At 42.0% G+C, this 17,561-nt stretch overlaps 1 protein-coding gene across 2 annotated transcripts in view; it reads right to left on the bottom strand.

Annotated features, from left to right (window-relative positions):
* LOC125454715 (ribosome-binding protein 1-like) overlaps nt 1-17,561 on the bottom strand; it is a 106,071-nt gene that overhangs the window by 75,537 nt on the left and 12,973 nt on the right. For both annotated transcript variants that reach the window (XM_048535808.1, XM_048535807.1), the window contains exon 2: nt 9,123-9,834. In XM_048535808.1, the coding sequence (XP_048391765.1) occupies nt 9,123-9,804 (682 nt within the window). In that variant the 5' untranslated portion in view covers nt 9,805-9,834. The remainder of the gene's footprint in view (nt 1-9,122; nt 9,835-17,561) is intronic.

Genomic DNA, 17,561 nt, shown 5'->3' on the forward strand with positions numbered 1-17,561 from the left:
CCTGCAGTGACGTTAGGTAGGAATTTCCAGGATGTCGACCTGGCAACAATAAGTCCACAGCAATACATTAGGTGGTGGTGGTGGTGCTTTGGTAATGATACTGGGCCAGTCATCCAGATCATCAAGGCTAATGTTCTGAGGACCTGGGATGCTGGTGAAATTTGAATTCAGTAAAAATTGTGGATTAAAATGCTAGCTGAATGGTGACATTGTATTATAATGTCAATTGCTGTTTAAAAAAAGCTCTCTCACTAATGCCGTTTCCAGGACAAAATAATCCTATGTGTGTCTCCAGAGCTACAGCAATGTAAATGAATTTTAGCTGTTCTTGGACAATAAGGGATGGGCAATATTGACATCCTATGAACAAGAAAAAAATGTGTTGGCGTGTTCCTTGATTGGGAACTTGGAGGTGGTCAATTCCTAAGTGCTTATTGCCTTAGATGGACATGGTCATGGGATTGCTTATGAAGCAGAGAACACAAAAAGATGTGTTTGGGCAGAGAATGCTTTAGACAGTGGTGGGACTAAGGATAAGGTAGGACTGGATTTATCAGTATTTGACTGGGAGGAGATTAAAAATGATGCCAAAAAGGTTAAGTCTTCAACAGTGGTTATTTTCCACTGTAAACAGGGAGTCTGGATGAAGCGCAATTTTAGAAACATCAGCAAAGCGAAATAGACATCTGGCTCCACATGAGCTTTGATGGAGATTCTAAATGTGCACTTACAGGAATAAACATTTATTGTGAAAACGCATAATTTATATTTATGTGGGGCATTTAAAAAGTCTTTGTATAATTTTAAAATTAATAACTTTGAACATATACAACAGGAGCAAACTCTAAGCAACACGTGAAAACATTATTTATTTTAAATAAATAAGGCTAATGTTGTTAATGCTATAGTTATGTTTCATCATTTCAGTTCAGAGGCTGAAACCAGTTAAAAGTGGGAATAGCAGATCAGCTAAACTAAGAGTTCTGACTGAGCTGAAGGCCTTTACAGCACTTAAATCTTATTTGGTGAATTATGTTTTCATGTTCCATCTCAACTTTGCTTCTATCAGTGTCAATTCAAAGTTAATGTTTAAAATTACACAAGTTTTTTTATAAGCACTGTATTTCTGCATTTCCAAAGCATCTTTCACAACCTCATATTTCATTTTAGAGGCAATGATACACTTTTGAAGTGTAATCACTGTAGTAATATAGAAATGTGATATACAGTTTCACCACCACAAACCCATAGCAGGATTCATGACTATTTCCCTTCCCATTGTATCTTCTCATTGACTAGTGAAAATGTAGAGACTGGAAAACCAATTGCACCTGTTTTGGGATTGGCAACAGGAGGAGCCCTGCAACAACAGGCCAGTCATCAATTCACAGCCCTGCCCCAGAAGGAGCAAACTTCTCCCAAAACCTTATCAATTTCAAAATACAATTTCCATGCAATCACTGCATCTGAGAGCATGCAGACCACTGTAATGAATTAAATATATTTTTATAAGAAACTTCAAATGCAAATAAGTGCTTGAATACATATAAATATTTCGTTCACATTACAGTCCAGTGAATTGGTTAATTATGCCTTGACTAAGGTATCAGGTGGGCCTTAGTGGTAGCTATCTCACTGACTCAGAAAACTGAGTACAGAGATGCTATTTCAGAAACGTAAGAACACAACTGCGCTGCTGAAGTACCACTTGGAATTTAATGAGATCATGAAAGGCTTACATAAATATGTCTTTTTTTGGGAGACATTCCCACATTGCACCTCTGGACTTTTGACACTCACTGTTGCTAATGCAATGATCCACTGGACTGTTGCTGAACATTACTGTTCTAACCGTTAGACCTTGGCTGCTGTCAAAGGTTAGTCGTATGAAAAATCATCTCAGTGCTAACATGTCTGTAAGAACAACACTGCCGCTGAAGACATCCAAGCTGCAAGTCCCATCTTACCGTTCAGTGGATAATTTGGTGGTGCTGTGAATACACTAGGATGCTGATTTGAACCTCTGTCTGGAGGGAGCCATTCGGTCACAAGAAAAATTAGATCATGGAAGATCTGCAGCTCAGTTCCATTTATCCATCTTTGCTCCATATCCCTCAATAATCTTACCCAACAAAAACAAACCATCAAACTCATAAGAACATAAAAAGTAGGAGCAGGAATAGTCTATTCGAAGTCTCAAACCTGCCCACCTATCCATAAGGTAATGGCTAAACTACCCCAGGTCTTAGCTCCTCTTTTGTGCCAGATCCTGAATACTGCAAAATCTATCTACCTCCTCTTTAAACATTTTCTGTAATCTGGCCTCCACAACTCTCTGCAATAGAGAGTTCCAGACATTGACTACTATCTGGAAGAAGAAATTCCTTCAAATTTTAGTTTTAAATGAGTGTCCCCTTAGCTGTAACTATGTTCCTTCTATTTTAAGAGTTCCCCACCAGTAGAAATATCTTCTTGAAATCTACCCTGTCAAACATGGCCCCCATCAGAATCTTGTATATTTCAATAAGATCACCCCCTCCTTTTTCTAAATTATAATGAATTAACTTATTTAGACATTCCTCAGAAGTCAATGCTTTTGTAACAGAAAACAGCCTCTTTTGAACAACTTCCAGTAATTCTTTCTTAAATATGAGAACCAAAACTGTACACAGTCCTCAAACAAGACTTCCCTATTTTTAAATCACCAATTCTCTAACAATAAAGGCTAACGTTTCATTTTCCTTCTCAATTACTTGCTGCACCTGCCCGCTAAAATTTTGTTTCGTGCACCAGAGCACCCAGATCCCTCCATGCTGCACTTGTTTTTTGGAGCTTGGTCTTCATTTAATAATAATCTACCTTGTGATTCTTGTGCATGACCTCATACTTTCCCATTTAAGCAACATACAGGCAGCACAGTGGCTCAGTGGTAGCACTGCTGTCTCACAACATTAGGGACACAGGTTTGATCCCACCCTCGGGTGACTGTCTATGTGCAGTTTGCACATTCTGTGTCTGCGTGGGTTTTCTCCGGTGCCCTGGTTCCCTCCCTCAGTCCGAAGATGTGCAGGTTAGTTGGATTACCTGCAGTGTCCTGAAATGAGCAGGCTCAGTGGATTAGCCAGGGAAAGTGTAGGCTTACAGGGATTGGGTGGGGTGGGCTGGGGTATGATTATTTTGCTCTTCAGTGGGCTGATGTAGACTCAAAAGGGCCAAATGGCCTGCTTCCACACTGTAGGGATTCTGTCTGCAAATGTTTTTGCTCACGTTCTGAATCTACCTACATCCTCCTGCAAATTCCTTATGTCTTTGTTACAACTTCACTCCTACCTATTTTGATATCATCAACAAATTTGAATAAATTGCCTATGCCTCCAAGTCAGTAATATATAGTATAAAACTCAGGCCCTATGGCTAATCCTTATAGCACTTCAGTAGTTGTGCTCCTGAGATGCTGCTTGGCCTGCTGTGTTCATCCAGCCTCACATTTTATTATCCAGCACTTCAGTAGTTATGTCTTTCCAACCTGGGGAAAAGTCATTAATCTGTCTCCTGCAGGCTAACTAATTCTCAATCCACGCTAATAAATTACTCATCGTCATGACCTCCTTTTTGAAAGTTTCAACCGGCCTCCAGTGTTTTTGGAGCAGTGTTTGTCAGATTTACTTTACCCTTCGGGTGTGCTCCCCGATCTTGTCTAACTTGATGTTTAAGGTCATATTCACCTGTTTGAGGAAATAGTTTCTCCACTTCTCCCCTTTTGACACTTGTGACAACAACCAACTGAGTACTTTCTTTGCTCCTTAAAGATAATCAGGATGGACAGCAATCTGACAGGTTCCATATTTCTGCTTACTACAGCAGAGACAACAGTGCGGAATTCAATTAAAATAGAAAAAGGCAAGTTCAGAAGGTTGCAGCTTCAATGGATGATTACTGACAAGCTTGATGGTATCAACAAGGACATCTTTAGGTATGCTAAATTAGTTTTTGCATCCCTAGGGTAATAAGGAGGAAGGAATAAAACATGAGCCAGGTTGTATTATTCATTCAAGCAACAGAGAGAAACGCATGCTTATAGGACAGAGTGCACTTGAAACTAAGTGCAAGATGGTACACACACACAAAAAGAGATACAGAATGAGAGAGCAAGTCTACAAACTCAGAAATAGAAAGCGCATGTCAGGCTAGCCCAGACTTCATAATAGGCCTTCACAAGCTGTGTGAATTGGGATGTTAATGCCTACTTCCCACTCTCCATTCCATTAGTCCAGTGGTTCCCCACAAAGTGACTACCTTGACTTGGTCGGCTGCACTGTCCTTTCAGATCCTGAAGGTTCTAAGTTCAAACTCCACTACACAGACTTGAACACAAAACCTAGACGAATATTTCAGTGCAGTCCTATTGGGCTGCTGCACTATCCAACGTGTCATCATTCAGAAGAGACATCTGCTCACAAGTGTTAAAGATTCCAATGCGCAATTTTGAAGAATGGGAAGCGAGTTCCGTTGGTGTCCTAACTAGTATTTAGCATCACAGAATCCCTACAGTGTGGAAACAGGCTATTTGGCCCATAGAGTCAACCCTGACCCTCCAACGGACATCCCACCCAGGCTCACTACCCTACCCTACCGTCCTGCATTCCCCATTGCTTATCTACCTAACCTGCACATCTTTGGGCTGTAGGAATAAAGCAGAGCACCAGAGGAAGCCCATGCAGAGATGAGGAGAATGTGCAAACTCCAAACGGACAGTCACCCAAGTATGGGAATCAAACCCTGGTCCCTGGCGCTGTGAGGCAGCTCTGATAACCACTGAGCCACTGTGCCATGCAAAAAAAAACTGTAGACTCCCACAAGCTGGAATTGAATCAGTGACCTAAGGATGGTAGATTTGTGACATATTACAGTCCTCCACTCTACCAGCTGAGCTATCGAAGGAGAGCCCATTTAATGTTCAAACAACACCACTCAAAAGTACAGAACATCCAACTAATCATCTCAATACTGTATACAGAAACCTGATGTGAAACTTCGATTAAGTTTCCTGCATTTTTTTTGATGGCACTCACTGTTACAACATATTTTATCGGCTATGTATGCATAGGCTAAGTTCACAAAAGAAGCAGAGTTAATGTCTTTTTTTTTTAAACTCTGTTTCTTTTAAAAGCAATCTGAGCACTTCCACGGGTTGTCCAGTTACAGAAACAACCAGCAGTTATAGGGTTAATGAGCTTTCATCACCATTCATCTGCTGACCAGATGTTGCCAAAGTCAAACAAACTCACAGCTTTCCTCGCAAGTGACGGGCCAGCTCACACAATCATGAACAAACACAAAGGGCAGCCAAGAGGGATGACATCAACCCATCGGGCTTACACTTCTAACCACCAAGATGTACGAGAGAGAGAGAGAGACAGAGAGAGAGAGGGGGGATAGATTTGTGTTAGGCGTCATGCCAAGCCAGCAAACAAAACCGGGAAAGCCTCTTGAGGTTGTGCTGTGTAAACCCAAATTTCTATACAGCGGACCAATAGCCCTGCATAACCCAAGCCACCCACCTAACCCTGACACGTTACCAACATTGAAAGGAATCATCTTTGTACTACACAAGCACAATCACATTTGGCTAAAATGTTTCAAGTGGTCTCAAAAGGATTATCAGTTCCCAGGCACGCAACTGGGAGTTAATCTGTTACCTTTCATTCTTCAACAAACTTTCTTGACACAAGAAAAAGGTAAAGCTACAGTATCCAATCTGCTCCATACTCTACTCGTAAAGATCCCATCCAAGTGACTTCTCAGAGGTGAATAGGTTTGACTTGGTGCAAGGTGCTCACTCTGAGGTATAACTGTGGCACTGTACCAATGGAGGAAAGCAGCACTGTGCGCTTATAGCCTGTGCAATGGAACCTTACATTCTCAGAAAAGAACAGCAAAAGATAACTCACTGGACATAAAAACCAAAACCAGATGCTGTAAATCAGGAACAAAAACAGAAGTTGCTGGAAAAGTTCAGCAGGTCTGGCAGTATCTGTGAAGAAAAACCAGAGTCAACTTCCTCAGTTCTAAGGAAGGGTCATTGGACACAGAATATTACCTCTGATTTTTCTCCACACATGCTGCCAGGCCTGTTGAGCTTTTCCAGCAACTTCTGTTTTTGAACTCACCGGACATTATGCTCCTGCGATCAGACTTAAAATCCACTGGAAAAAGACAGAATTTTGGCAGTCAGTCAATGAAATATTTCCTGAAGTGCAGCTACTGTTGTAATTTAAATGGCCCATGTGCACAAGGTGAAGTCCCACAAATGATCAGCAGTTGTTCTTTGTTAGTGATGTTGGTTGAGAAATAAAAATTGGCCAAGACATCTTGGAGGAAACTGTGGTTTAAATGCAGCATGTCATAATGCATGGATCAAAGGAATTCTAAAATAGGAGCATGACAATCAACCCATCCAAACGATACTAGCCTTGGCCTCCAGCTAGCAGAAACAGTAGTGCACAGCAAAGGTTACTTCAGAATACAGTGGGATCTTGATCAGATGGGCCAATGGGCTGAGGAGTGGTTGACGGAGTTTAGACAAATGTGAGGTGCTCCATTTTGGAAAGGCCAATCAGTGCTGAACTTATAGACTTAATGGTAAGGTCCTGGGGTATGTTGCTGAACAAAGAGACCTCTGCGTGCAGGTTCACAGTTCCTTGAAAGTGGAGTCACAGATAGGTGGGATAGCGAAGGTGTTTGGTATGCTTGCCTTTATTGGTCAGTACATTGAGTATTGGAGTTCAGAGGTCATGTTGCGGCTGTACAGGATGTTGGTTAGGCCACTTTTGGAATACTGCAAGCATTTCTGGTCTCTGTGCTATAGGAAGGATGTTGTGAAACTTGAAAGGGTTCAGAAAAGATTCACAAGGATGTTGCCAGCGTTGGAGAGTTTGAGTTTTAGGGAAAGACTGAATAAACTAAGGCTATTTTCCCTGGGGCAGCATCAGAGGCTAAAGGGTGACCTCATAGAAGTTTTATAAAATCATGAGCGGCATGGATAGGGTAAATAGACGAGGTCTTTTCCCTGGAGTGGGGGAGTCCAAAACTAGACAGCATAGGTTTAAGGAAGGATGGGAAAGGTTTAAACTTGCCCCTTAGGTCCCTTTTCTCATGCAGAGGGTGGTGCTCGTATGGAATTTGCTGCCAGTGGAAGTGCTGGAGGCTGGTACAGTTTCAACATTTCAAAGGCATCTGGATGGGTATATGAATAGGAAGGGTTTAGACAGATATGGGCCAAATGCTGGCAAACGGGACCAGATTTATTTAAGGTATCTGGTCGGCATGGATAAGTTTGACCGAAGGATCTGTTTCCATGCTGAACATCTCAATGACTCAGTGACACTAAATGTTTAATCATCCATCCTAATTGCGCACTATACAGTTAGACTAAGCGTTATCATACAGCGGTGAAGCTTTTGAGTTTTCTTTATATTTTAAAAGTGCTATATAATTGCAATCTGCTGTTGAAAATATATTATTTTAACCGTGTATAATTTAGCACAGATTGATTACTTCCACTGGATCAGCATTTGGTAGAGCTTCTAAACAATTTTTGAGAAGATCAGATAAACTGTATACCCACACTATTTTGTTTCACTCATGAGGATCTGCAGAACTGTGTCACAAAACTGCCACCACCCTTTTCAGACGTACAAGAATCAACCACTTCCAACTGCGTCAGTAATGAGTCTCTAGGACAGTGTGAACTTAGCAACTTGAGAGAGAGTCTTGAATCCACAATCTTCTGTCTCAGAAAGAAAATGCTACCCACTGTGCCATGGCTGACAACCCCAAATTGAATAAGTGCTTAATGCCTCTATGGTAACCAGGTTGAAATGTGTAATTCTGAGTACGACTCACTGAACGTGGGCAGTACGTCAAAGCAAATAAAATTGAATTTTGCTCTTTAATACTTGCAGTAGATTCACCATAAACGTGAGGAAATAATCCCAACAGACAGAGAGAGTTTGTGTTGATAATAATTCCTAACATTCTGGAAATCGCTAGCTGGCCTACTGCTTGGAATTCTTGCTGGGCTGTCCATAGAGTTGATATCTTCTCAATGCTTTTCTCATTTCTGTTACATCTACACAAATCTTGAATCTTAATTTTGAAGGAGGCACTTTGGCTACCAAGCAAGCTTTTGCCATGTTTTTCTCAGCTTAAAAGTTCAAAATAAACAGATTGTGGCAGGTGCTCACAACGCATCTTAAGACATTCAAAAATTAAGGTTATGAGCGCCAGTTTTCTGCCATATTTTGCACTTTGGATGTTATTTCCAGTTGAATAATGTCAGGTGCAAACTTTTTAAATTATGCCAGCAGAAATTTGTAAAAATGCTCAGGTTCATTGAAGAAAACTTCAACAAGTGCAACAAATGTATTACACAGTACAGTATACCAACTTGCTGGTATATTAAATATCTTAAAGAAAACTGGAAGAAAACAGCTTCTGATAGGTAGAGCAATTACGTTGGGTCTGGCAGATAATTAATGTTCTGCTGTAAAAGATTATTTTGCAGGTCAGCTTTGGTACAGTTAGTAGCATCTCAGAAAGTCAAAGGGCTAAGTCCAGAGGCAAACACAAAATACAAGCTAACAATGCAATACTGAGGGAATGCTCATAGTCAGTGATCTTTCCAATTGTGCACTAAACTTGGGCCCTGTCTTCTCAGGTAGATGTTAATGATTCCAAATTGCCAGTCTGAACAGCAGGGGAATTTACAGTGTCCTGCTGATTATTTAGGCATCATCAAGATTTAACAAAATAGATTACCTGGCCATTATCACATTACTGTTTTGGGACACTGCTTGGTTGCCATGTATCCAACATTACAATAATAACTATATTTCCAAAGTTCTTCATTGGCTGTAATGTTCTTTGGAACATTCTAATGTTGTGGAAGGTACCATACGAATGAAAGCTCTTTTCTTTATTAGAGAGTGGGTTAAAAAGTCCAAGACATTTCCAAACACATGTCCCAAAGATGACAGAGACAGGTGTGAGAGAGATGATGTCAACCACTTTGACACAGTGAAAAATTACACACCAGGAAACAAGAAAGCTCAAGTACTCACTGGGCTCGGGCTTTTTCTTAGATGCAATTTTCTTCTTGGCTGGGGCATCTTGTTTTGCTTCATCTTGGTTGGGAGTTGCTTCAATCTTTTTGGCACCTCCAGGAGAAGGAGTAGCAGCAATGGGTGCAACCTGCTGGGCACCCACAGGCGGGACTGCCATTACAGGCACTTCCCTAGTAACCATTTCCACCGCAGGCACAGGAGCTTGTTTAGAGGAGCTGCCGACTGCAGCATGGGCTGAAACAGGATTTGGGGCAGGTTCAACTTTGGCAACCTTTTTTTCCTTCTTCCTCTTTTCTTTGGAGGCTGGGGGAGAAGACTCAGGAGGAAGAGGAGATGAAACGGCCATAATAGGATGCTCAATAGTTGGCACAGTAACAGGTTCAACTTCGACTTCGGCTTCTGAGACATCCTGCATGGGCTCAGCTTCTGGGATTCTCCCATTGGGTTTCTCGTCTCTTTTCTTTGGTTTTCCTTTCTTCTCCACAGATTTTTCTTTCTTCTTCTTTTCAGATTTAGCTTGTTGAGCCTTTTCCTGCTCTTTCTTCTGTTTTGCCAACGCTTCTTCGTAGGACGTTTCCTTCATGGAGAAGGTGGAGACCAAGAAAATTCCAATGGCAGAGATGACCATGAAGCCACCAAACACCATGAAACCCAAGGTTTGTGGGTCGTACATGTCCATGTCTGCTTAAAGATTTGATTTGTATAAAACCTGCAAAATAAAACATTACATTAGCATGGACTGTGGCACAGGGTCTTCAGTTTTGTAACAACATTTGACCTACGTGAAGATATCAAATGAGAACGTTGAAAGGGAAATAAAATGTAGCACGTATAATAAAATGTGATATGTTTATCTCGCAAATTTCATGGCCTGAAAATGTCTTAAAATGCTTTACAGCCAATGAAGTGGTCCGTAAAGGACTTGCACTCATGACCTTCTGCTTTAGAGACCAGAATTTGACCCAATAAGCACCTTATTGCTACCTATTTATTTCAGCCTGCTCTCATCCCACCCCCAGACCATTGTAATTCCTTATCATCTCTCATTTCCACCCTTCTCCAGATTTCCACATACTCGGCATTTCACTTCAACCACGGATGGTTTTCTACCCCAGAACAACCAAGCAGGGGGTGTGCCCAAATAGAGAGTGGAGAGTGCACCAATGGCGGATCAGGACCTTGAAATACCACAAAGAGACTTTTCACTTTTAATTCAAACTGTTCTCTTAAAAAGATGGCTGCTTTAGCCAAACAAAGACTGTGATATAAACTCAGTGCTGCCTGACAAAGTCTTGTGCCACACATGAAAAGTGTCAGGGAAACTTCAAACACAAAAACAGCCCAAAACAGGCTCAGAGAAGTGTTACAGCACAGAAGGTGGCTAGTTGACCCTTGTGTTTGCATCAGCTTTTCAAATGAGCATCAGGGCCAATCTCCTACTTCTAATTCTATAATCATCCAACACCCTCTTGAATGTCTCAGCTGAACCTGCCTCCACCATATTTCCAGGCTGTGAGTTCTGAACAGTGCCAACTTGCTGTGAGAGAAAGTTTTTCCTCACCTCGCATATGCTCCTTTTGCAAATCACGATTAATCGGTGCCCTCTGGGCCCTTATCCTTTCAGAGTGGGAACAGTTTCTCTCCAATCACTCCAGCCAGCCTCTCTTACAAACCTCTTAGCTTTCTTCTCTCCAAGGAAAACACTCCCACTATCTTCAATTGATCCGCTTAACCGAATTTCTCATCTCTGGTACGATTCTTGTAACTCATTTCTGTACTTTTTTTCAGTGCATCATATCCTTCTATATTGTAGCACCCAGAACTGAACACAATACTTCAGCTGGAATCAGGTAAGTGTCCTATTCAAATTCAATATCACTTCCTGGCTACTGTACTCTAAGCTCGGGTTAATAAAGCCTAGGATACTGTATGTTTTATTAACTGCCCTCTCAACTTCTCCTGCCATCTTCAATGATCTGTGCACATACACGCCAAGTCTCCTGTACCTTTCGACTTGTATCCACTATTTTATATTGTTTTTCAACATTCTACCTACAAAAAGAAGGAATCACTTCACACTGCTCTACATGGAAGCCCATCTGCTCCCTATCCATTTATTCCATCAGCTTGTCAATGTCCTTTTGGAGCTCTATATTGTCCTCCTCTCAGTTAACAACTCATAGAACATATAACATAGAACATTACAGCGCAGTACAGGCCCTTCGGCCCTCGATGTTGCGCTGACCTGTGAAACCAATCTGAAGCCCATCTAACCTACACTATTCCATTATCAGTCATATGTTTATCTAATGACCATTTAAATGCCCTTAAAGTTGGCAAGTCTACTACTGTTGCGGGCAGGGCATTCCACGCCCTTACTACTCTGAGTAAAGAACCTACCTCTGACTTCTGTCCTATATCTATCACCCCTCAATTTAAAGCTATGTCCCCTCATGCTAGCCATCACCATCCGAGGAAAAAGGCTCTCACTGTCCACCCTATCTAATCCTCTGATCATCTTGTATGTCTCCATTAAGTCACCTCTCAACCTTCTTCTCTCTAAGGAAAACAGCCTCAAGTCCCTCAGCCTTTCCTCATAAGACCTTCCCTCCATGTCAGGCAACATCCTGGTAAATCTCTTCTGCACCCTTTCCAAAGCTTCCACATCCTTCTGATAATGTAGTGACAAGAACTGTACGCAATAATTCTTTGAAGAGGTACCAAGTATGTTAGACCAGGGAAACCCAGTGGATGTTATCTATCTGGACTTCCAAAAGGCCTTTGATAAGGTGCCTCACGGGACGGTGCCGAGTAAGGTGAGGGCCCATCGTGTTCGAGGTGAGCTACGGGCTTGGATTGAGGATTGGCTGTCTGGCAAAAGGCAGAGAGTTGGGATAAAAGGCTCATTTTCAGAATGGCAACCAGTGACAAGTGGTGTCCTGCAGGGTTCACTGTTGGGGCTGCAGCTGTTCACCTTATACATTAATGATCTGAATGATGGGACTGAGGGCATCCTGGCGAAGTTTGCCGATGATACAATGATAGGTGGACAGGCAGGTAGTACTGAGGAGGTGGGGAGACTGCAGAAAGTTTTAGACAGTTTAGAAGAGTGGTCCAGGAAACGGCTGATGAAATTCAACGTGCACAAATGCGAGGTCTTGCACTTTGGAAAAAAGAATACAGGCATGGACTATTTTCTAAACTGTGAAAAAAATTCATAAAGCCAAAGTACAAAGGGATCTGGGAGTGTTGGTCCAGGATTCTCTAAAGGTTAGAGTCTGTGATTAAGAAGGCAAATGTAATGTGGTCGTTTATCTCAAGAGGGTTGGAATATAAAAGCAGCGATGTGCTTCTGATACTTTATAAAGCTCTAGTTAGGCCCCATTTAGAATACTGCGTCCAATTTTGGGTCCCACACCTCAGGAAGGACATACTTGCACTGGAGCATGTCCAGCGGAGATTCACAAAGATGATCCCTGGAATGGTAGGTTTAACGTACGATGAACAGCTGAGGATCCTGGGATTGTATCATTAGAGTTTAGAAGGTTGAGGGGAGATCTAATAGAAACTTATAAGATAATGCGTGGCTTAGAAAGAGTGGACGCTGGGAAGTTGTTTCCATTAGGTGGGGGGACTAGGGCCCGTGGGCACAGCCTTAGAATTAGAGGGGGTAAATTTAGAACTGAAATGAGGAGACATTTCTTCAGCCAGAGAATGGTGGGTCTGTGGAATTCATTGCCATGGAGCACAGTGGAGGCGGGGACGTTAAATGTCTTCAAGGCAGAGATCGACAAATTCTTGATCTCACAAGGAATTAAGGGCTACCGGGAGAGTGCGGGTAAGTGGAGTTGAATGCCCATCAGCCATGATTAAATGGCGAGAGTACTCGATAGGCCGAATGGCCTTACTTCCACTGCTATGTCTTATGGTCAATACTGCAAGTGTGGCCGCACCAGAGTTTTGTGCAGCTGCAACATGGCCTCCTGGTGCCAAAACTCAATCCCTCTACCAATAAAACCTAACACATCTTCCTAACAGCCCTGTCAATCTGGGTGGCGACTTTCAGGGATCTATGCACATGGACACCGAGATCTCTCTGCTCATCCACACTACCAAGAATCTTATCATTAGCCCAGTACTCTGTATTCCTATTACTCCTTCCAGAGTGAATCACCTCACTTTTCCGCATTAAACTCCATTTGCCACCTCTCAGCCCAGCACTGCAGCTTATCTATGTCCCACTGTAACCTGCAACATCCTTCCGCACTATCCACAACTCCACCGACTTTAATGTCATCCACAAAACAGGTAACAAAGGGGTTTGCTATCTTTTCTGACTCAGCAGATATCATCTTCCTGGAGACATTTTTTGTGTTTTGTTCTTTCAGGGATACACAAACATAGGACTTAAAAACCTGGTGTCTTCATGTGCTTGTAGAAGGTGTAAAAGTGAACTGAGGTTTGTGTACACCAGCCTGGGTTTGAGCTCTCGTGTGCTGTGAAGGTCACAGTTGGAGCACCATCCACTAGTCACCCTTTGCTGACACTAAGACTGTCTCACTGAGGAAGCACAAGCCAATCAAAAAGAAAGAGGACAAGGAGGACTGTTTGCTCTGAGTGCTGCCAACGCATCACCGTCAAAAGGAAAACAGCACAAAAGGAATTCAACTAACCTGCAAAAGCCGAGAATTCCAAATCAACTATCATCATACTACATAAACCACCCTGAGAGACTGATCTGTAAATCTTTTAACTTGCATTTTCTTGGACTCTACTTATTCTGAACAGGTCTGTATGTGTGCTGCATTATTAACTTTTGTCACATTTAGTAACCAATAAACTCACTCTTTGGCTTACTCAAGAAAGCTTCAATAAATTTGCTGCTTGAGGGCCTCTCATAGAGTCAAAGAGTCATACAGCATGGAAACAGACCCTTTGGTCCAACTAGTCTTTGCCAAACATAATCCCAAACTAAATTAGCTCCAATTGCCTGGTCCTGGCCCACATCCCTCCAAACACTCCCTATTCATGTATCTATCCAAATATCTTTTAAATGTTGTAATTGTACTCACATCCACCATAGTGTTAGTGTCCCTGCCTCTGGACCAGGAAGCCCAGGTTCAAGTCCCACCTGCTTCAGTGGTGTCTACAGATATTTCTGAACAGGATGATTAGAGGAGAAAAATAAATAAATTTGCTCCTTTTAAAACATAAATTCAATTTGTCGGGCAGAAAGGCCTCAGGGGAGGGATCCTTTTTAAGTTAACTTGATTTGAACCAACCAAGAGGGGAGGTGAATAAAGAAGAGGGACCAGTTAAACTGTTCTCATCCAGCAGTTTAATGATTTGAGGTGTGTTAGGGTGGCATGGTGGCTCAGTGGTGAGCACTGCTGCCTCAGTGCCAGGGACCTGGGTTCAATTCTAGCCTCAGGCAACAGTCTGTGTGGAGTTTGCCAGGGTTTCCTTCCATAGTCGAAGGGTGTGCGGGTTAGGTGGACTGGCAATGCTAAATTGCCCGTAGCACCCAGGGATGTATAGGTTAGCTGACATTTTGAGTCTAGACCCTTCTTTTTCTGAAGAAGGGTCTAGACCCAAAACGTCAGCTTTTCTACTCCTCTGATGCTGCTTGGCCTGCTGTGTTCATCCAGCTCTATACCTTGTTATCGCAGTATTGATGGAAGTTGAATCTGGAGGTTAATACTTAGATGACTCTAAAACGCAATAGAACAAGAAATCAAGGTGGAGTGGTGTACACTCAACATAGCCCTGCTTGGGAGTTTGTTTTAGAAGTTGCACTTGATTTCACTGAGTATTCTGCGAAGTAGCATTAGCTCAGCAGTTTGTATGTGTGCTCAACTAGAGTCCTAAGGAGAAATGAACAGACTTTGCAATCTGTTTTTCAAGAATCATTTTGTTAAAAACAAAGAGCCTGCATTGATGTAGCATCTTTAACTACATCAAGACACTCCCAAGTAACCTCACAGCCAAGAAGTATTATCAAAATGTAGCCGCTATAAAGGTAGTAAACACAACAGCTAGTTTGCACATGGTCAGCTGCTGCAGTCCGCAGTGAGACAAATGAGAAGGTAATGTCTTTTAGCTGTTGGTTGAAGGTGGACAGATAAGAAGGTCTCAGTAGGCATGATGTCCAACTCAACCATCTGCCACCTCAGGCAGCACCAATACAAGGAGAGGAATCACACTGGTCACAACATGACTGTGAGGTTTGCTAAATTTCTATGGTTTCCATAGAATCCCTATGGTGTGGAAACGGGCCCTTCATCCCAACAAGTCCACACCGAGTCCCCGAGCAGCATCCCACCCAGACACAACCCTCCAGCCCCTCTATTCCTGTAACCCTGCATTCCCCATGGTTAAACCTTGCTATCTCAGATTCTCCAGCATCTGCAGTTCCTACTATCTCCATCAATACTGTGACTTGGCAACAAGTTAAACCATTCCATAATTGTAGCAAAATGTCATGACAAGGATTGCTGCAATGGCTTGAGATAAGGCAATCTTGAAAATTGAAACATTTCTGCAACAATTAGAGGCTTTGAGGGAGTGCTTTCTGGATGTGAAGCAACCCTGGTTTTATAAAATGAAAGAGGTTAATTCTCAGTGGGGAGGGTAAAAAAGTTCTAGAAACTCACAGTACATACTCTCCAAATACTAAACAAAGTAAGAAAACATTCACATGTTGATTACTTTTCCCATTTCTTTCCACCCTCATTGCAGTAAAATAAATATTTATTCTGGCCAGTGTTGCGCTGAGCCAAGCTTCGCAGACCTGAGTCCGAGAGTTCGGAATTTTAAGCCTTTGGTGCTTTCAACAAAGAAACACCAGAAGGCCACTTCCAAAACTTCTGATTTGATACTGCAAAAAAGTCTGCTGCACAGAGAGAACAAAAAGTCAACACTATTTATGAACGGGTCAACTCTTACGAAAGGGAACAAAGCCCGCTGACAATTTGAACACACATTCAGAAGTCAGGGATTCTCTGAAGGGTTTTTGCAATGAGAATTAATGCCAACAGTTCTGTACTTTGACAACCAGCTGGTTTTGGCCTTTCCCCTCGCCAGTTTGAATTTGGGAAAATGAAATAACCAACAACAAACGTAGCGTTAAACAAAAGTTTGGATCCCTAAGAAGGTACAAATAGGTGCAAGGGCAACGGGTGTGACGGTTAAGTCACTGTGTGTAAATATGAGTTACTCAACACTTCCACTGAACAGCACCAAAGCACTGTTTGGATTTTAGGGTACCGTTAACCTACCATCTTAGGGTCTCGCACTGTCATCAGATTTTATGTCCATTGGTTAAGTGCTGCCTGGAACTCTTCTCTCCCTATACCTGGCCAATCTATTCATTAAACCAGCTGGAGCCTCAAATTTCACTTAATGCTTTGGCAAGACTATTAGGTTTAAATCGACTGCTTTAGATGAAGAAATGGATACATTCTCTTGCATGTTGCAGTTTGAAAAAGTGATGCTAACTTAGTGTTCAGTAAGTTCACAACTTTCAATTCAGCAGTAGTTGCTTGACGCTTGGAATGGATAAGATGGATCATCTAAGTGTGTCAGTTATACTGTATGAAGTGTCTCTATTCATCATGAGACTCAAATAGCATGCGACTGTAACAAGGTGTTATATAGAAACACACACTTTACAGCAGACAACAGCTCTTTGAAAGAATTAATAAGTCCCATTTTTCGCCTTGACTTTGTAAATGTTTCCTTTCAAGTACCTATACAATTCCCTTCCAAAAGTTACTCCAGAATTTGCTGACACTAACTAACTGATGTGCATTCCATAGCACAGCAACTTTGGGCAAATACAAACTTTCCTCATATCCTCTCAGTTCCTCCTTTTGGTAATTACCCTAAAAATTTCCTCTCTGGTTATTGATCAATTTACTAGAAAAAAGGCCAGGCCCACCTGACCAAGGAACAAGTGCGATCTCACGGTTTCTTTAAATATTTGAGAAATTTTCTTTTGCCCATTAGGAATAAGAGATTCCCAACAACGCATGCGCTAGACATTTTACAAAATCTATCACTAATGACTCACCGGACACAGGCTAGACAGGTCCATTAATCTGATTAAATCACTAATTATATCTTCCAATCATTCCCCCTTGCAGGCATGCACACTCCCCTTAGACCAGTGCCTAATGTTATATCAGTGAGGCACTTCAGACTAACAGTTCTATCCGTTTACCTCCTATGATTGATTGACAGTGCCATATTTTGACATGGCTGATGCTGATTTTTAATCCAACAAAAATACCCTGCATTTATCCAGTGCCTGAAAGCAATAACAAGTCCTAACTCACATCATTAGAGCATACTCAGACAAAATTAACACGTAGCCAGGAGGAATGATATTAGTATAAGGGGCCCAATGCTTAGTCAACAGGGTAGGTTTTACACTGC

This window comes from Stegostoma tigrinum, chromosome 9 (genome assembly GCF_030684315.1).
Source record: "Stegostoma tigrinum isolate sSteTig4 chromosome 9, sSteTig4.hap1, whole genome shotgun sequence".
Taxonomy (NCBI): Eukaryota; Metazoa; Chordata; class Chondrichthyes; order Orectolobiformes; family Stegostomatidae; genus Stegostoma; species Stegostoma tigrinum.